The 20,647-nt window shown below is 46.4% G+C and overlaps 1 protein-coding gene across 1 annotated transcript in view; it reads right to left on the minus strand.

Annotated features, from left to right (window-relative positions):
* The window catches only part of F5 (coagulation factor V), a 65,920-nt gene that overhangs the window by 32,999 nt on the left and 12,274 nt on the right, over positions 1-20,647 (minus strand). Inside the window, exons 7-11 of the mRNA XM_073308245.1 lie at positions 19,879-20,044; positions 7,543-7,720; positions 6,087-6,189; positions 2,155-2,366; positions 965-1,115 (exon numbers count right to left, since the gene is read on the minus strand). Of these exons, the coding sequence (XP_073164346.1) occupies positions 965-1,115; positions 2,155-2,366; positions 6,087-6,189; positions 7,543-7,720; positions 19,879-20,044 (810 nt within the window). The remainder of the gene's footprint in view (positions 1-964; positions 1,116-2,154; positions 2,367-6,086; positions 6,190-7,542; positions 7,721-19,878; positions 20,045-20,647) is intronic.

Raw genomic sequence — 20,647 nt, forward strand, 5'->3', positions numbered from 1 at the left:
GTGGGAGGGCATATGCCTTCAGGACACATGCTCAGATTCACAAGCTAGAGTCAAACACTGGAGGAAACCCAAGAGGCTAGTGTTGCATCAGCAGTTTCTCTGGCTGCGCTGCTATCCTGTGTGTTACTGGACCACATGCTCTCTCCTGATTCCCCTGTGCTGTGGCCCTGAGGAGGCAGCTTCTAGGAACTACATGCACTGAGGGCCCCCACACGGCTGTGCAGCTGTGCCCCCCTCCCCACTGTCAAATTAACAGACTCATTAACACTTACAAATTGCTTAGTGCCATGCTAATAGCTGCAGCTTGCTCCAAACCCAAAAGCATGCAGTACGAGGCATGCAGCTGCTTGGCTGACTTCTGGAGTCTTCCCAACATCCTTCCCTTTACTTCCCTCCTGATTCCTTCCCCCATCCACCCCAGGGCAAACAGGTGCAGCATCACAGATTGTTCCTGGTCACCACCCCAGGAAGCCTGCCAGCCCCTGCCCACTCTAACCACTCACCGCCAGTATCCATTCCCCTCTGCGAGGCTCTACACAAACATTTACCAGGCCCCCGCTCCCCCCCACCCAGGTACTCTACCTCTCTCTATCTCCCACAGTCACTGATACCTCCACCCCCCACCTCCGGGTGCTGCCTCAGTGGACTGCAGTTGGTGGCCCAGAAGCCCATGCAGGGTTGCTGAGACCACTGACACTTCCCCTTCTCGGTTTACATTTGCCCGGCTCATGATGAGCTTGTTTGTGCCTAAGTTGCCCGAACCATGCCCTATGAAATTCTGGAAATAGCAGATCCTTGAAGCCAGAGCAGAACTCTGCTCATTTGTGCTTTCAGCACAATCTCAGGGGCCAGTTTCTGCCACTTGGGAAATCCCCATGCCTGCCTTGCACCTCAGAATAAGCACCCATCTGGGTACTTGCGCTCACACAAGCTTTTGCAAACTTGGGCCTAGTTTCCCACTCACTGTGCATCACGTTAGACCTGTAGAACTTGGGATCATCCCTTTTAACGCTGGAGGGGTTGTTGCAGTACTCCTTGATGTTATCCTCTAAGTACCAACTCTTGTTTTCATCAAACACGGCAAACACGGCCTGCTGCTCTGCATCCGCCTTGTTCTGAAAGACAGCAGACATGGCAGGGTAAGTTTTGCAAGCAGCTAACGGATACATAGTGGGGTATATTAAGGGCCTAATCTCGCCATCCCTCCAGAGGCAACATTTCCATTCAAGTGAACAGAAGCACAGTCCAGTGGTTAGAGAAAGGGACTAGGGTTCCGGACTCCAGCGTTCCATTCCTACCTCTGCAACTGACTCACTGGGTGACACTGGACCAGCTACTAGCATGGCTGCTATGAGCTGGGCTCCCCCTAGTGGCCCACTTGTTGCTGTATGTGCAGGGGCTGAAGTCACTGCTTCCATTCACTTCTGCGTGGTGTCTGAGCCACAGTCAAAGTAGATTCCTTCCTTTGGCCCCATGGAGGGGAAGTGGAAGAAGAACTCTCCCAGCAACCCCCTTGCAATGCTTCTGGATCCCCAAAGTTTGGGGTTGCCAGACCTAGGTTAAACCTGTGATAGACTGGGGTCAGAAGCTATCAGAGACTGGGGTCAGAACTTCCTCCCTTTCTCCCTGCAGATCATCAAACTTTGGGGAAGTTTAGGGTGGTGTCTAGAATCAGGATTTTGCAATTTCTTGTCTTGGCAAACAAAGCACAATGAAAGAAATCACTAGCAGCCTGATCTTTCTAACTGAAAGTCCCAGCGAGCACTCTAAATCTGGGGCCACATATGCCAGCATGCAGCTAAAAACTATCACTGCAAGCAGCCCTTATAGAAAAGTCCTATAGAATTTAATACAAAACTATCCCCTTATTTTAGGTTGTCTGACTCACCCTATAGAATTTAATGTCCCAACTAGTGAGTTCTGTAGGGTGGTTCAAAGAATTTATCCAAAGGATCTCATACCCCATTACATTCTACAGGTTATTTGACTGACTTCTGAAGAAGCCTAGTGATCTGATCCCAGTTCAGTTCCAGAGGCCTTTTCTCTAAGGGAACAATCAATGAAACCAAATTCCCCTGTAGTTCAAACAACACACACGGACAGGCGCCTCTCTCTCTCTCTCTGTCTCTCAGAGGTTGCAGAAAATGTTCATACCTGCACACCCCTCTTGTCCAGTGCTTCACCTTTACAAATCAGAAGTGGGCCAATCAGTCCAGAGGCTATATCCCTGGTTACATCTACAGCACTGTGATATAATCTCGTTAGACACTGGGCATCCTGTGCAGTGGGCTGATCGGTGTCCACGACGCTCCATTTATACGTGTAGGTTTCCCCAGGTTGAACTGCTTTACTCAGGGTGCTGTTGTCTGAAGGAGAAATAAAATAGGAGTTACAAACTTAGAGCCAGATTCCTGGCTGGTGTAAATTGGCATAGCTCCGATGAAGTCAGTGCACCTTCAGGCACTTGAAGTCCAATATGTACTTTGGGCAGGTCTACACTTCAAAAACAACTGAGTACAGGGACCTAGATATAGCATGGTTGTCCCATGTGGCTTACAACAGAGTTCCTGTTTGCAGTGCAGAAAGGAGCTTAACTATGCTCCGTTATTAAGTTACAGCCTTGGACCGTCCAAAGCTCTAGCACAGCCTGGAGACATGCTCTGTGTCCACTGCAGAATGCAAAACGTGTTGTCACTGTGTTTTCTGTCTGCGAAGGTCCCATGTGCTATACGGGAATTATACCACTTACGTTAGAGACTTGTCATAAAGCTAAATGAATGATGGGTGTAAATCGCTTTTGAGATCCATGGATGAAAGGCACAACAGAAGGACAAAAAAATTATTGAACAAGGACTGTTCATATCTGAGGCAGAAAATTCTACATTTTAATTGTAACAGTGAACTGCACACTGGTGGGAAGGCAGATTCAGAAGGAATTGCCTTGGCTCTAGCCTACGTCGTGGCTAAAACCAGCTCCATTCTATTTCTATAACAAGCCTGCTACTCACTACATTCTTCCTTTACCAAACAATCACCCATAAAACAGCATCTAATCAGTTGAAGTTAATGCTGCAGAAATAGAATCAAAGGACTGGAAAGGATCTTGAGAGGTCCCTGCACTCATGGCCGGACTAAGAAATATCTAGACCATCCCGGACAGGTGTTTATCTAACCTGCTCTTAAAAATCTCCAATTAAGGAGATTCCTCAACCTCCTTAGGCAATTTATTCCAGTGCTTAACCACCCTGACAGTTCAGAAGCTTTTCCTAATGTCCAACCTAAACCTCCCTTGCTGCAATTTAAGCCCATTACTTCTTGTTTTAGCCTCAGGGGTTAAGGAGAACAAATTACCTCCCTCCTCCTTGTAACAACCTTTTATGTACTTAAAACTTACGTTCCCCCTCAGTCTTCTGCAGACTAAAACCCAATTTTTTCAATCTTCTCTCAGAGCTCATATTTTCTAGACCTTTAATCTTTTTTCTTTTTTTCGCTCTTCTCTGAACTTTCTCCGGTTTGTCCACATTTTTTCTGAAATGTGGTGCCCAGAACTAGACACAATACTCCAGTTGAGGCCAAATCAGTGCAGAGTAGAGCAGAATTACTTCTTGAGTTTTGCTTACAACACTCTTGCTAATACATGCCAGAATGATGTTTGCTTTCTTTTGCAACAGTGTTACAATGTTGACTCATATTTAGCTTTAATCTGGGGGTCACAGTGTATCACCTTTGCACCATACTCCTTCCTAAGCAGTCATTTCCCATTTTGTATGTGTTCAAGTGATTGTTCCATTCTAAGTGGAGTACTTTGCATTTGCCCTTATTGAATTTCATCCTAATTACTTCAAACCATTTCTCCAGTTTGTCCAGACCATTTTGAATTTTAATCCTATCCTCTAAAGCACTTGCAACCCCTCCCAGCTTCGTATCATCCACAAACTTTATAAATTTACTCTCTCTGCCGTTTTCTAAATCACTGATGAAGACATTGAACAGAACCAGACCCCACTTGATACGCCCTTCCAGCTTGACTGCAAACCACTGGGAATGCTGCTTGCTGTCTGACTCATATAACGATGTGCAGTCACATCTCTCCGGTCCTTGAACAAATCCACTGACTCCCCCATTCCTTACAGGAATCAGGAAATAAAGTGTCCCCTCTTCCTTCTTTAAAGCCTTCCATGGGCTGGCTACAGATTATTTCATAGCCCTTAACTTCTGTGTAGTCTCTCATTTGCTTGCCCAGCACTAGCAACCTCACTATCCAAGATTGCGGATACACAGTCTTACCACTGTTGATGACTTTTCCTGCTGCTCTTTCTGTATCTCTCAGCCCCATTTCATTTCAGATCACAGCAGAAAACATTTCTCTCTCTTTTTCCCTTAGCTATGCCTCTTAATATTTCCTAATATTTCTTCTCCATTACTATTTAGCCATGCAAAGACTATGAAGATATAGTACTTGGACTTTCAGAAAGTCTCTGACAAATCCCTAACCAAAGGCAAAGTAAGCAGTCATGGGATAAGAGGGAAGGTCCTCTCCTAGATCCATAACTAATTAAAAGATAGGAAATACAGGGTAGGAATAGAGGGTCAGTTTTCACAGCAGAGAAAGGTAAATAGCAGGTTCCCGCACGGATCTGTATTGGGAAATGTGTTGTTCAACTTATTCATAAATGATCTGGAAAAGAGGGTGAACAGAGAGGTGGCAAAATTTGCAGCTATACAAAAGTACTCAAGACAGTTAAATACAAAACTGACTGTGAATCGTCATTAAGGGATCTCACTAAACTGGGTGACTGGGCACCAAAATGGCAGATGAAATTCAGTGTTGATAAATACAAAATAACGCACATTGGAAAAAAATAATCCCAACTATATATACAAAATGATGGGGTCTAAATGAGCTGTTTCCACAACAGAAAGATCTAGGAGTCAACATGGATAGTTCTCTGAAAATATCTGCTCCATGTGCAGCAACAGTCAAAAAAGCAAACAGAATGTTAGGAACCATTAGGAAAGGGATAGATATTAAAACAGAAAATATCATACTGCCACTATATAAATCCATGATACGCCCACACATTGAACAGTGCAGTTCTGGTCACCTTGTCTCAAAAAAGATATCTCAGAATTGGAAAAGGTGCAGAGAAGGGCAACAAATGATCAGGGGAATGGAACAGCTTCCGTACGAGCCAAGATTAAAAAGACGGGGACTGCTCAGCTTAGAAAAGGGACAACTAAGTGGCGGGGGGAATATGACAGAGATATGATAAAACCATGACTGGTGGGGAGAAAGTGAATTGGGACCTGTTAGTTATCCCTTCACATAACACAAGAACTAACAGTCACCCGATGAAATTAATAGGCGGCAGGTTTAAAACAAAAGTAGGGAAGTACTTCTTTGCCCAACCCACAGTCAACCTGTGGAACCCATTGTCAGGGGACGTTGCGAGGGCAGAAGTAGAACTGGGTTCAAAAAATAATTAGATAAGAATATGGAGGACAGGTCCATCGATGGCGATTAGCCAAAATGGTCAGGGACCCAACCCCATGCTCCAACTACCAGAAGCTGGGACTGTATGACAGGGGTTGGATCACTGGAAATTGCCCTATTCTGTTCATTCCCTCTGAAGCATCTGGTACCGGCCATTGTCAGACAGGATATGAAGCCAGATGGACCTTTGGTCTGACCCAGTATGGCCGTTCTTATGTTACGTCAGCGAGACCCTTGGCTGGTGTAAACTGACATGAGCTCATTGAAGTTGAGGACCACGTCCACGCAGGCATTTTTTAAATAATAGTGCTGCTTAGCATATTTACATTTGATTTTTCATCTGTAGATCTCAAAGCACTTTACAAAAGTGGGCACTTATCATAATCCCCATTTTACAGATGGGGAAAACTGAGGCACGAAGAGACGAGACGCAACTTTCCCAAAATCACACAGCACGTCAGCGCAGAGCTGGGAACAGAACCCAGGACTCCCACTCCTATGCCCTAATCAGTTACATGACCTCCTAAAGGCAAAGAGAGACTCTACACAAAGTAAGACTTTCAATATTGTGCAAATGTGAACAGTTTCTGACCTGTGGAATCCAGGGGGTCAGTGGCTCCTTCTGCATCTTTTGAAAGCGTTACTCCATGAAGGTAAATGCTGTAGGGTCGACTGGCCATATTTCTGAACACAATCTACGTAGATATGGAGATGCAGAAAGTTTGAGTTCAGCATTCAGTGAATCCTGGTCTGGGTAAATCCCAGGGAGAGCGAAACTTGCATGATTTCAGCACTGAAAGTGCTCAGGGGAAGAAACGCTCCTTAAAAGAAAAATCTGGGGATATTAAACCAGAAGCTCTACTGCAACATGAACATTTGTGGACCGCACTGATTGGGATTCCTCCTGTGCTGCCTGGTCTCAGGCGGCTGATGAGAATGCCATCCTCAGGAGCACTTCCCACACGGCCAGGCACACGAAGCCATGGAGAGTGCTAGCCATGGACTGGAATCACGGGGATTCCGTAAAAACAACGAGGAGTCTGTGTGGCACCTTAGAGACTAACCAATTTATTTGGGCATAAGCTTTTGTGGGATAAACCCCACTTCATCAGATGCATGGAGTGGAAAATACAGTAAGCAGGTATAAATATACAGCACATGAAAAGATGGGAGTTGCCTTACCAAGTGGGGGGTAAGGCAACTCCCATCTTTTCATGTGCTGTATATTTTCCACTCCATGTGTCTGATGAAGAGGGTTATATCCCATGAAAGCTTATACCCAAATAAATTGGTTAGTCTCTAAGGTGCCACACAGACTCCTCGTTGTTTTTACTGATACAGACTTTCCCATCCCTTTCCCAGCTTCTAGGAGCCAAGGAGGACGGAGAGGGAAGAGAAATGCTCGAGGATAGAGCCAGATGGAGAGAGAAGAAACATTGCACTGAATTCAATTCCAGAGCCACAAAATCATCATGGCATTTAAGGATTGTGCGGCTTTGGGATGTATCAATCTGCGATGGCGGCAAGTCCAGGGGACACGCCATTATTATACAGCATAACATCTCAACATCATGCTGTCAGCACCGTGTAGCTCTCTAGCTTCATTTGATGACTTCAATCAAAGTGGCTCTTCAGCTTTCAAGGGTGAGTACCCCTGTCTGAGACAGCTAAACAGTAAGAGGTAGAGATTATGGGTTCCTAAAGTTCAGACACAGATCCGAACTTCCCCAAAGTTCAGGTGTGTTTGGAGTTGAGGGTTTGGACCAACTATTCTAAATATTCTTTACAAAAAGCAAGTGTCAATGCAAAGTTTAGATTGATAAACCCAGCACTCAAAGTCAGGGATGGCAGAGATAAGATTGCAAACTTAATCTTAACTCTGTCCCCTTGTGCTCATACCTTCAAATATGGCCACTCTTTGTATCATTACAGCTTCTTTGACAAAGAATACAACACAAGCTCTTTCTTGTTTACAGTAAGTTATTTTGCATTTACAGGAAGTTACACCACAGTACATACAGTCTTTGTATTTGGCCCTTGCCACTTACCTTGATTGTGTCTCTAACCTGAGCTCTGATAACAGGGCCCAGAATTCCCATTTCCTTGGGCCGGGGAGTCTCCAGACGCTTATTGAAGTTGGAATCTTCATACTGCCTGAAAACGGCCTTTTTATACTTCTTCCCAATGAGATTTGAGAAGTTGTCCAAGTACTGAGCTTTATATTGCCTTAAAAAAAAAAAAGCAAAAAGTATCAATAACATCTTCTTAATGATGAGATCCACTAGATCGTAGAATACTCTTCCACGGGAAATGGCAGAAGCCCCTTGCAAGGTTTCAAAGACAGTGGAATTCCCAATAATGGCTAAGAATAGGTAGGGTTCATGAAGTAAGGTGAGAAGTTGTGTTTTAGCCATGAGCTGTGGCTGTTTAGTACCTGAACCCTTTTGAGAAAGGCTGTGGAAGCGTGATAACAGTAAAGGTCAGATTTATTCCCCTCACTCTCTTCCTTTCCTTCTCCCCTCAATCCTCCCTCTCCCCTGCTGCATCCTGGGAATTGTAATTCCTGAACTCAAAGCTACAGGAGCCAGCTAGTAAGAAATTTAGAAACACACACTGGGATAGCTATCTGCATCTAACTAGATGCAACACACCTTTCCCCTTTAGAATAACCATTGTAAAACTTCAGTCACTTCCAGACCATCACTTGAGTCCAGTAACAAAGTCTTCCAATCTTTCAGGCAGTCTCCTTTGTCTCACACTTCTCCTAATACCCAGAGAGGCAGGAACAAGACCGGGTAGTGGAGCAATTCCTACTACTATAAATTGTCCATCATTATTATTGGTGTCATCAGCATTCTCTGGTCCAAGGTGGAAATCAGCATTCTCTTCTTCAGCTGCTGGCTGATGAACTGCGGACAGTCTTGAAGTGTTCTATTTCTTTTGATTTATTAATCCAGCAGAATCTTCTCACATTTCTATTATCTGCAAAGGAAAGGAATATCTTGAACGTTCTTTTTTGTCTTTGTATGACAGCTTCACACAAATAAGAGCTCCAATTTCAAATTTGTGAGGTTTAGCACCTTACAATACACACACTGCTTATATTTCTCCTGTTTGTTCTTAACACATTCACAAATTGTTTCATCAGAAGGTTTGGTTGAAAAAAGGAGAACATGTAAGCCCCTGACAGGTAGTAAGTCATTTACCAGCCTTGTGTCCTCTTAACAGTTCAAAGGGTAATGCTCCTGGTGTTGAATGTGGAGTGGTCCCATAAGCAAACAGTGTTTCATGTAAAGCTTCTTTCCCTGGTCTCACTTGAAAACTAGTAAGTTGCAAACTTTCTTTCACCAGTCTGTTCATTCTCTCAAGTAGACCACTAGCTCTTGGATAGTATAAAGAAAATGTTTTGTGTTTGATACCATTGTAAATGAGGTAGTGTTGCATTTCAGCAGAAGTTATTTGCATTCCATTGTCAGTTACCAATTCCTTGGGAAATCCTTCTTGGGCAAAAACTCATGACGTTAACTTATTTACTATTTCAGCTGTAACCTTTCCAGTGAATGTAATTTCTGGCCAATCTGAATAATAGTTTACCATACTAGGACAAACCTCTGTGTAACAGGCTGACCTTCAAATGCTCCCCATTAGGTCAGGAGCCAGTTTCTCTCATGGACAATTGGGATAATGAACTGGTGTGAGAAGGAGGCTGAAGGTTTTCTGTGACTTATCACTTCTAGCACAAGCCGTGCAAGTCTTGATTATTTCCTCAACTTGCTTGTCCATCCCTGGCCACCAGAAGTCTTATCGCAGTTGTCTTTTGGTTAGACTCATCCCCATATGTCCTCCATCTGCCAGGTCAATTAATCGTTGTCTCACAAGTGTAGGCACAACAAGATGGTCAATTCTCAAAACCCATTCATTTACAAAGGACAGCTCACGTGATACATGTCTATATATAGCTCCGAGTGTTCTGGTGTCATTGTCATGTAAGACCATCCATTGACTATGTAAGTCTTTAGGTCCTTGTGATGGGGTGTGCTCCCCACACTGAAACTGCAAGAGTTGCATTAGGTCAGGTGGGCCCAATCAGCTAATTAGGTTCAAAAGGGGAGCTTTGGGTTGGAGGCAGCTAACAGAGAGAAGCTCACTTGTGAGAGAGAGGCAAGGCTTCTACAGAAGATAGGGAATTAGCAGGGAGATATGTGCAGTCACTTCTGGGAGAAGACAGATGTGGCTGCGGCTACAGAGGCAGGTAGCCTCGGGTTACTCCCTGGGAGGAGGGAGTGAAGAGACTGGCAAACCCAGAGAATGGGGGCAGGCCAGGAGGTATGGAAGCGGCTCAGGGAAAGGCAGCAAGGTGCAGGGAACTGATCTTGGCTGTTGTGTAGAGGGTCCCTGAGCCGGAACCTGAAGTAAAGGGTGGGCCCAGGTTTCCCCACTGCAGGAGTGGCACCGTGAGCTAATGAAGCGGAAGACTGCTGGAGAGCAGGAACATTGATACACTCCAGCGCCTAGAAGGGGAAACCACAGTAGTCATCTAGCCAGAGGGCTGAGTCACAAAGAGGACGCTGCAGCTCCTGGAAGTGAGAGGGAGGCTGCAGAGGAGAAACGGACAGGGTGTAATTGCTGGGAGGGGCATCGGCCTGACTGAGCTAATCTCCAGGACAGCCACAAAATGGCGCCATCCGGCGGTGAGTACAGCAACCCCATCACAGCCCTGAACTACCTTGTCTTCTCTCATGGCTGTTACCCACTCTGAGATTGAGTTGTAGCAGAGATTTGTGCAAGGACAATCTCTTCATCATCTTTCTCTATTGCACCCTCATGGTAAGATATGAGCAGGCAAGACAGAATCTGCAGTGGTGTTTTTGACTCCTGGAAGATACACTGTCAGCAAATCAAAGTCCTTTAGTTTGGTGACCCATTTGGCAATTCTTGGAGTTGCTTTTCCAGAACCTCATGTGATGAATAAAGGTGAAAAAGGTTTATGATCAGATCTTAAGATAAATCTCCCACCACCCCATAAGTAAGTTCTGAAGTGTCTTACTGCCCAGAAACATGCCAGAACTTCTTTCGCAATGGCAGAATCAGATTTTTCAGAATCAGTCAGGGCTCTGGAGGCAAATGCAATAGTGACTCCTGTCCATTTTTTAGCTGAGTCAAGACAGCACCAAGACCTTACTCACAAGCTTCTCTTGTGACAATTGTTTGTTTCACAGAATCAAAAGGTCTTAAAACCGGGATGGTGGACAGTGCATATTTGATCTTGTTAAAGCTGTTCTTGTACACGTCAACCCATTCAAACCTTACATGTCCTTTTTTAGGAGATGACTTAGCAGAATTACTTTCAGAGCAAACTTCTTTACAAACTTTGAATGGTATTTGCATAATCCAAAGGAGGACTGAAGTTTGTGCTTTTTGTCAGGCTGTGGTGCATCACAAATGGTTTTCACTAGGTCTGGTTTTGGTTGTATGCCGTTCTGAGAGATTCTATGCCCTAGACATGTCACTGAGTTGGTATGGAGTTGACATTTCTTCTTGCTAATGGTAAATCTGTATCCAAGTTTTTCTAGAACCGTTTTTAGCATGCCATCATGTTCAGATTCATCTTTGCCATTCACTAGAATGTCATCTTGAAAGTAAGTAACACGCATTCTCTCACCAAAGATTGCAGGCATCATTCTCTGGAATACTGGTGCTACAGAGGCCTTTTGAATTGGAAAAAACATTCTGCAGTGATGAAAGCTGTGTACATGTGGGATTTTTCCATTAAGGGGATCTGGTGGTAAGCCGAGCATAAATCAAGAGTCATAAAGACTCTTGCCTCCTTTAAGGTGAGCAGCATTTCACTGATGTTGGATAGAGGATGACAATACACAACTATGTTGGAATTTAGATCTCTCAAGTCCACATACATGTGGATAGCATCATTGGGCTTCCTGGCGAGAATGATAGGAGAAACCCATTCTGATGAATCAACTCGTTCAATCGTATCTCCTTTATGTTGTTTCGGAATCTCCTTGAGTGGTTGTCTCACTGCAACTGGTATGTTTTGCATTTTATGTTGTACAGGAACCACATTATATTGTAGCTGGCACTTGTGCTTGAACCTTTTTGCAACCCCTGCAGTGTCTGTGAAAACTTCTGGAAAGTCAGATTCCCATGACCCAAGTGATCTGCTTGTAGATATCTAAGTTTCTACAGATGGATCGGAGCTGTTCTTGACCAGCCTCTTCTCCCCACGATCCAGGAAATCTAATACCTCCTGTGTCGTACAGGCAGCAGTGTGTCTGCAACATGTAGCCAGCATGGTCAGCTAGGCAGTTGCTAGGTGAGCTCTCCAAGCTGGGCAACCAGGAAATGGAATTCCAAAAATTCATGGGGCTTTTAAGGGGAGGGGCAGCTTCCTGCATACCTGCAGCAGAGTTCAAAGCAGAGAGAGATCAAAGGAGGGACATTGTGGGACACCTCCCGGAGGCCACTAAGTTGATGTAAGTAACGCAGTGTCTACACTGACACTGCATCAACCTAACTACATCAATCCTGATTCTACGCTGCACATGGAGGTGGAGTTTAGTTGGCAGAGTGGGGCAGTTATGTCGGCAGGATTGGAATTTAAGGGTTGACACTTCCATAGTTAGGTCACCGTAAGATGCCTTGCATTGACCTAACTCTGTAATGTAGACCAGGCCTAACCTGACGCTCTGCCACTGAGAGTGAAATATCTGTGCCTTGGGGTCATCTGACCTGGGCCCTGCCAGGGATAGGTTGTGTGAATTTGTCAATTTAACAGATAAAATGATCAGAGATCAAATTGTCATGAAGACAACAAGTTCCCCCAAGATTTGTGAACAACTCCTCATGATAAAAGGCCTTACCTTGGAGAAAACCATAGAAGCTGCCTGATGAGTGAAAAGCACCATCCACTGTGTTAAGTCACTTTCTGCAACACCAGATGTCTTCCAGCCAGCAGGTTAAGACAGTCCGATACAAGACTGCAACCTGCAAAACTCCTAAATCTACATCCTTTATTCCCAACCAACTCTACACTGTGCTATTTGCCAACTCCCAACCTGAATTACATGCTTCAGACATCCACCATAGCCTCTGGGGTGTCTCCCACCCCCATCAGTGACTATTTTACAGCTACCATAGAGTACAAAAGCTGTAAACCCAAGGGGGAAAAAAAAATCTATGTAGCCCAAAAGAGAGTTTCTATTTTAGGATGGAATTATCAAAGGGGGCTTCAAATGATATTAGATCTGAACAGTACAGAACATATTCTGCAAACTGAGGAAAAAAGGACTACGACAGGGACCTGCAGCAGTGCTGCGTGAAAGCCAAGGAGCTGCAGCAGGCATACCAGAAGGCAAGGGAGGCCAACAATTGCTCTGGTGTGGAGCTGCAGACCTGCCACTTTTACAAAGAGCTGCATGCTATCCTCGATGGAGAACCTACCACCACCTCTCCCAAGAGCCCTGTGGATTCTTTGGAGGAACCTGAGTCTCAGGCCCTCTGCTGTGAACAGTGAGGAGGAGGAGGAGGAGTATGGGGACAGGCGACCAAGGTATCCAGTGGTGCAGCAAGTCAGGACATATTTTTGAGTCCTGCGCAGTCCAACTAGTCCCTACAGTCCAAAATAAGTGAGCCTGATGCAGGGGAAGGAATTTCTCGTAAGTATGCAGTTTGCTTTGAAATTGCAGGGATGGAAGGCCCAAAGTTGCAGGACACATCTGTTGATTTACTCTTTTTTTTACTGATGCTAGGTAAGGTAGTGAAACAACCAACAGAGGTAGAGTTGCTATCTGCTTTTCATCCCCCTCTAGAGTTAGGCAGAGGGTCCCTGCAGTTTGTGCTCTCCAGGATGTCCTATGCATCCTCCATAGAGATCATGAGGAAACTTCTCGGGATGTAGTGTGCAGTTCTCAGCCAAAGGTTTCTGGGGAGGGCTTCCTTATTTCTTCTGCTGTGGTAGGACACTTTCCTACACCACTAAGCCCTGGTCTACACTACTAGTTAAGGTCGAATTTAGCAGCGTTAGGTCAATTTAACCCTGCACCCGTCCACACGACCAAGCCTGTTTTGTCGACTTAATGGGCTTTTAAAATCGATTTTTGTACTCCTCCCCAGCGAGGGGTTTAGTGCTAAAATCGACCTTGCTGGGTCGAATTTGGGGTAGTGTGGACACAATTTGACAGTATTGGCCCCCGGGAGCTATCCCAGAGTGCTCCATTGTGACCGCTGTGGACAGCACTCTCAACTCAGATGCACTGGCCAGGTAGACAGGAAAAGCCCTGGGAACTTTTGAATTTAATTTCCTATTTGGCCAGCATGGCGAGCTCATCAGCACAGGTGACCATGGAGTCCCAGAATCGCAAAAGAGCTCCAGCATGGACCGAATGGGAGGTACTGGATCTGATCACTGTATGGGGAGAAGAATCCGTGCTATCAGAACTATGTTCCAAAAGACGAAATGCCGATATATTTGCCAAAATCTCCAAGGACATGATGGACAGAGGCTATAACAGGGACACACAGCAGTGTCACATGAAAGTTAAGGAGCTGAGCAAGCCTACCAAAACACAAAGGATGCAAATAGTCGCTCCAGGTCAGAGCCCCATACATGTTGCTTCTATGATGAGTTGCATGCAATTCTAGTGGGGGCCCCTACCACTACCCCAAGGGGGGAGTCTCACGCAACAGGGATGAGGATTTTGTGGATGAGGAAGATGAGGAGGAGGAGGAGGTTGAGGATAACGCACAGCAGCCAAGCGAAGACTCCCTTCTCCCTGGCAGCCAGAAACTGTTCGTCACCCTGGAGCCAATACCCTCCCAACACTCCAAAGGCAGGCTCCCGGACCATGAAGCCAGAGAAGGCACCTCTGGTGAGTGTACCTTTGTAAATATAATACGGGGTTTAAAAGCAAGTGTGTTTAATGATTAATTTGCCCTGAAACTTGGGATGCATTTGCTCCCAGTATAGCTACTGGAAAAGTCTGTTAACGTGTCTGGGGATGGAGCGGAAATCCTCCAGGGACATCTCCATGAAGCTCTCCTGGAGGTACTCTAAAAGCCTTTGCCACGCTGTGGGGGGAGGCCTGTTCATGCTGAGCTGTCCGTGTTTGGCTGAGAGAGATCTTCCCTGATGTAAGCCACGCGGTAGGGTGTGTGTGTGTGAAGCACATGTGCTATGTAATGTGAATCACTTGATTCAGTGTGAAATAGTCTTCCCTTTGTTCTCTAAAATGTATTTCTTTTCCTCCTGCAGCTGCAAATGTTTCTACGCTCCCCCTATCATCTCCACCCCAGAGGCTAGTGCAGGTTAGAAGGCGAAAGAAATGCACTCGCCATGACATGTTCTCAGAGTTCATATAGTCCTCCCGCACTGAAAGAGCCCAGCAGAATGCGTGAAGGCAGACAATGGCAGAGTCCAGGAAAGCGTTAAATGAACGTGATGACAGGAGGCAGGATGCAACGCTGAGCCTAATGGGGGAGCAAACTGACATGCTCAGGTATCTGGTGGAGCTGCAGGAAAGGCAGCAGGAGCACAGACCACTGCTGCAGCCCTTGTATAACCACCTGCTCTCCTCCCCAAGTTCCATATCCTCTTCACCCAGATGCCAAGAACGCGGGGGGTTGGGGGGCTACGGGCACCCAGCCACTCCACCCCAGAGGATTGCCCAAGCAACAGAAGGCTGGCATTCAATAAGTTTTGAACTGTAGTGTGGCCTTGTCCTTCCTGCCTCCCCTCATCCACCACCCCACCCAGTGCTTCCCTCCTCACCCACCCCTCCTGGGCTACCTTGCAAGTTTTCCCCCTGTTTGTATGATGAATTAATAAAGAATGCATGATTTTGAAACAATAATGACTTTATTGCCTCTGAAAGCAGTGATTGAAGGGGGGAGGTCGGTTGGCTTACAGGGAAGTAGAGTCAACCAAGGGGGTGGGTTTTCATCAAGGAGAAACAAACAGAAGGAAGTAGAGTCAACCAAGGGGGTGGGTTTTCATCAAGGAGAAACAAACAGAAGGAAGTAGAGTCAACCAAGGGGGTGGGTTTTCATCAAGGAGAAACAAACAGAACTGTCACACCGTAGCCTGGCCAGGTTTTCAAAGCTTCTCTGATGCACAGCATGCCTAGCTGTGCTCTTCTAATCACCCTAGTGTCTGGCTGTGCATAATCGGCCACCGGACAATTTGCCTCAACCTCCCACCCCGCCATAAACGTCTCCCCCTTACTCTCTCAGGTATTATGGAGCACACAGCAAGCAGCAACAACAATAGGAATGTTGGTTGTGCTGAGGTATAACCTAGTCAGCAAACAGCACCAGTGAGCTTTTAAACATCCAAAGGCACATTCTACCACCATTCTGCACTTGCTCAGCCTATAGTTGAACTGCTCCTTACTACTGTCCAGGCTGCCTGTGTACGGCTTCATGAGCCATGGGAGCAAGGGGTAGGCTGGGTCCCCAAGGATAACTATTGGCATTTCAACATCCGCAACGGTAATTTTCTGGTCTGGGAAGTAAGTCCCTTCTTGCAACTGCTCGAACAGCCCTGAGTTCCTGAAGATGCAAGCGTCATGCACCTTTCCTGGCCATCCCACGTTGATGTCAGTGAAACATCTCTTGTGATCCACCAGCGCTTGCAGCACCATTGAGAAGTACCCCTTGCGGTTTACATACTGGTGGGCATGATGGGCCAGTGTCAAGGTAGGGATATGCGTTCCATCTATCGCCCCAGCAGAGTTAGGGAACCCCATTGCAGCAAAGCCATCCACTATGACCTGCACATTTCCCAGAGTCACTTCCCTTGATAGCAGAACATCAGTGATTGCATTGGCTACGTGGATCTCAGCAACCCCCACAGTAGATTTACCCACTCCAAATTAATTCCCTACTGACCAGTAGCAGTCAGGCATTACAAGCTTCCACAGGGCTATTGCCACTCACTTCTCAACTGTCAGGGCAGCTCTCATCTTGGTATTCCTGTGCTTCAGGGCAGGGGAAAGCAACTCACAAAGTCCAAGGAAAGTGGCCTTACATGTGCGAAAGTTTCGCAGCCACTGTGAATCATCCCATACTTGCAACACTATGCGGTCCCACCAGTCTGTGCTTGTTTCCTAGGCCCAGAATCGGCGTTCCATGGCAGGAACTTGCCACATTACCACCATGATGTCCAAACTGCCAGGGACCGTGCTTTGAGAGAAGTCTGTGTCCATGTCCTCATCACTCTCATCACCGTGCTGCCATCGCCTCCTCGCCTGCTTTTGCAGGTTCTGCACGTACTGCAGGATAACTTGCGAGGTGTTTACAATGCTCACAACAGCAGTGGTGAGCTGAGCGGGCTCCATGCTTGCCATGGTATGGCGTCTGCAGAAGAGCAGAGTTGCAGCAGAAGTGGTGGATGAGGACTGATGCCACAAGAATAGATATTTATACAGAACGACGAGACGACCAGCAAGGTGGATTCATGGCACCAGGAGAGCAGAGTTGCAGCGGAAGCAGTGGATGATGACGATGGTTAGCAGTCCTACTACACCGTCTGCTGACAGCAGTATGTCGTCTGCATGGAAAAAAGGTGCGAAACGATTGTCTGCCATTGCTTTCACGGAGGGAGGGGCGACTGACGACATGTACCCAAAACCACCCGCGACAATGTTTTTGCCCTATCAGGCATTGGGAGCTCAACCAAGAATTCCAATGGGCAGCGGAGACTGCGGGAACTGTGGGATAGCTACCCACAGTGCAACGCTCTGAAAGTTGACGCTACCCAGTATGCTACGGTACTGTGGACGCACTCCGCCAACTTAATGCGCTTACTGGAGACACACACAATCGACTGTATAAAATCGCTTCCTAAAAATCGACTTCTATACATTTGACCTAATTTTGTAATGTAGACATACCCTCAGCGATTACTTCAACCAGAACCATTGCAGCACACGGACAGGCAGCATACGTCCCTGGTTTGCAGCCAGATACCTGTTCCCTTCCAGCCTCCATTACCCTCAGGAGTAAGATATCAGCTAAAATCACCACTGCCCGTGGAAAACAGTGCCAGTATTCTATTCAGTTGCCCTAGATGCACACACTCATGCCCGTGAGCTATCCCCATCTCCCCCCCCCCCCAACCCTTCCCTTCATGGTTGTACTCATGATGACTGGACTGCAGCGAGTATCGATCACAAGGAGAAATGAGAATCTAGTGCTTGCAACTTGTGTGGATGAAGGGGAGTGAGTTCAGTTTACCAAGTTTCCATTTATCTTGTGAATACACTCACAGTAGTACCTCTGTGCATTGTACCCTTTGCAGTTGGAAATGTGGCCTTGGGGGGGAGGGGCTGTCTCTCCATCCACACTAGTAGAGCGGCTCAGCCAGATAAGGAGGAGAAGGAAGAAGAGGGATGGCATGTTCCAAGAGATCCTGCAAGCCTCTGCTGCTTTGGATACCAAGCACGGGGCTTGGATGTTCACCCTTGAGGACAGCAGGCCAGGGATAGAGCGGAGAGGAGAAAGGTGCAGGAAAAGGACAGAGATGTGCAGCAGGAGATGCTAGCGCTTCTCAAGCAGCAAACAGACATGCTGCAGACTCTTGTTGAGCTTCAGGTTCAACCATCTTGTGCTCGCCTCCTTCTGCAGCCCAAAGAGAACTGCATTCTGGGACCTCTGGGGCCACTGCACTATCCCTACCACAACACCCTGGACAATCACAGCTGCAAATACACTGACCTGTGTATGTGGAAACTTGTTGGATTTCCCAACTCCAAACTGAGTCCCAACTGATCAGTAGCAGTCGGGCATTGCAAGTTTCCACAGTGCAATTACCACTCACTTCTCCACTCTCAGTGCAGATCTCATTTTGGTGTTGCTGCGCAGGAGGGCTGGGGTGAGTTCAGCACATAGATCCAAGAACATCCGAAAGTTCTGCAGCCACTGCTCATCTTCCCAAACCTGACGTGATCCCACCCGTCAGTGCTTCTTTCTCCGGCCCAGCTCCAGTTCCATCATGAATGCCGTCAACAACTTTGAATTGTTTCTTTCTATGTCCCAGAGCAAATCTAGCCTCCGAGAAATTGTCACATTCCCTGCAGCAAATCTGGCGGCTCTGCAAATACTGCAGGACCAGGCATGCCATTCTCACAACACTCATCACAACAGTGCAGAGCTGTGCAGGATCCATGCTTCTGACACAGATAATGGACAGCCAGGAGGGATGCACAGGTTTGTGGGGATTTTGAGAAGAGGCGTGGAACGTTATGGGATGCAGATGAAATTATGAGATGGAGAACACTGCATTATGGGATGTTGAAATCATGTTCCTAGTCACCCCTGCGCGACTCCTTTTGCATCGATACAAGTGCTGCTAGTGAGAATGCGCACCGCCGACAAAAACAGTGCAGTGTGGACACGCAAAACTGATGTAATTACTGCAGTGGCTGTATGCTGATGTAACTTAGGTGGACATCATTTTGTCGCATAGACATGGCCTTCGTCTGCACAACAGCACCACTCGCCTAGGAAACCTCCTGCTGCCTTGCAGTGTCAGACTCCCTAGGCTTCCAGGATCTGCAACACTATGCAGTTCCACCAGTCTGTGCTTGTTTGCTGGGCCCAGAATCGGCGTTCCACTGTATCAACCAGCCCCACTGCCACCATGATGTCCCAATTGCCACAGCCCATGCTTTCAGGAATGTCTGTGTCCATGTCCTCATCACAATCATCCTCGTGCTGGTGTCTCTTAGCCTGGTTCTGTACATACTCCAAGATAATGCGCGAGGTGTTTACAATGCTCACAACAGCAGCGTTGAGCTGAGTGGGCTCCATGCTTGCCGTGGTATGGCATCAGCATGGGTAACCCAGGAAAAAAGGGGCAAAACAATTGTCTGCCGTTGCTTTCAAGGGGGGGGGGGCGACTGACAACATGTACCCAAAACCACCCTTGACAATGTTTTAGTCCCATCAGGCACTGGGAGCTTAACCCAGAATTCCAATGGGCAGCAGAGACTGTGGGAACTGTGGGATAGGTACCCACAGTTCACCGCTCCGTAAGTCGATCCTAGTCACGGTATTGAGGATGCACTCCACCGACTTAGTACACTTGGTGGGGACATACACAATCGACTGTATAAAATTGATTTCTAAAAATCGACTTCTATAAAATTGACCTAATTTTGTAGTGTAGACATACCCTAGGACTTCTACATAGTGCATTCCATAAATACCATGCAACCCTGCCTCTAATATTCCTCCTCTTCTACAAGATTGAGTTCCTGTGAAAAATATGCAGAAGGAGTTCTTAAGGGCTAGGACTTTACATTATATAGCGCATTTCCTAAGCCGCCTCAAGTTAACATTCATCAGCACAATATAGTTCACCATTTTACCTATCAATGGTCTCTGGAATTTCTGGAGCATAATCCCAGGTGACTTCTTCCGCAGCAATGAAATATTCCCAGTCCTTAATCATACGCAATTCCTTAAAGGATAATTTCTTCTTGAACATGTCTTTCCCCGCACATTCTGTTATGTTGAGGTAACCGTGCATTCCAGCTGGTTGAAGAGAGAGACAGTACAATGGTTACTGTTAGTCCTATGAACACGGCATTCCTACAGCCCATCAGCTCAGGATGCATGAAAACATTCACTCATTGACCTGAGTCTATTCAGGTTGAAAAAAAAGAAGAGTTCAGGCATTAAGGGTGGTATTTTCAAAGGGGCTTGTGGGAGCTCAGCTGAGAGCTCAGCAACTAACTCGCATAGCCTCCCTTGAAAATACCAGCCTAACTGACAGCAAGAACTGCCCCTTTTCTGTTAAATGAGCCCTCCAACCTTTCACAAGAGGGAATCCACTGATCCATTACAACAGAGATCTCTTCACTCCAGGGGGAAACTAACATCCACTGTTAAAGATGAGCAGAAAAGATTTTTTGCCTACTAAACTGCAAAAGTTCTCTGTTTCTCCTGAAAAAGCTGGTCAATCTCCAGGTTTTTTTTATAATGAGGCTCATCTGAGCACTTTCCAGAGAGTTAAAAACTAAGTTATATTCATTGTTGCCCTCTAGCCCCTTTGCAGAAGTCATCCTAATGAGCCCCATCTTGCAACCCTAATTTAAACAAAATGCCCTGTTTCCACTGATTTCCTAGGATGATCCC

The sequence above is a fragment of the Lepidochelys kempii genome, chromosome 1 (assembly GCF_965140265.1).
Source record: "Lepidochelys kempii isolate rLepKem1 chromosome 1, rLepKem1.hap2, whole genome shotgun sequence".
Classification (NCBI taxonomy): Eukaryota; Metazoa; Chordata; order Testudines; family Cheloniidae; genus Lepidochelys; species Lepidochelys kempii.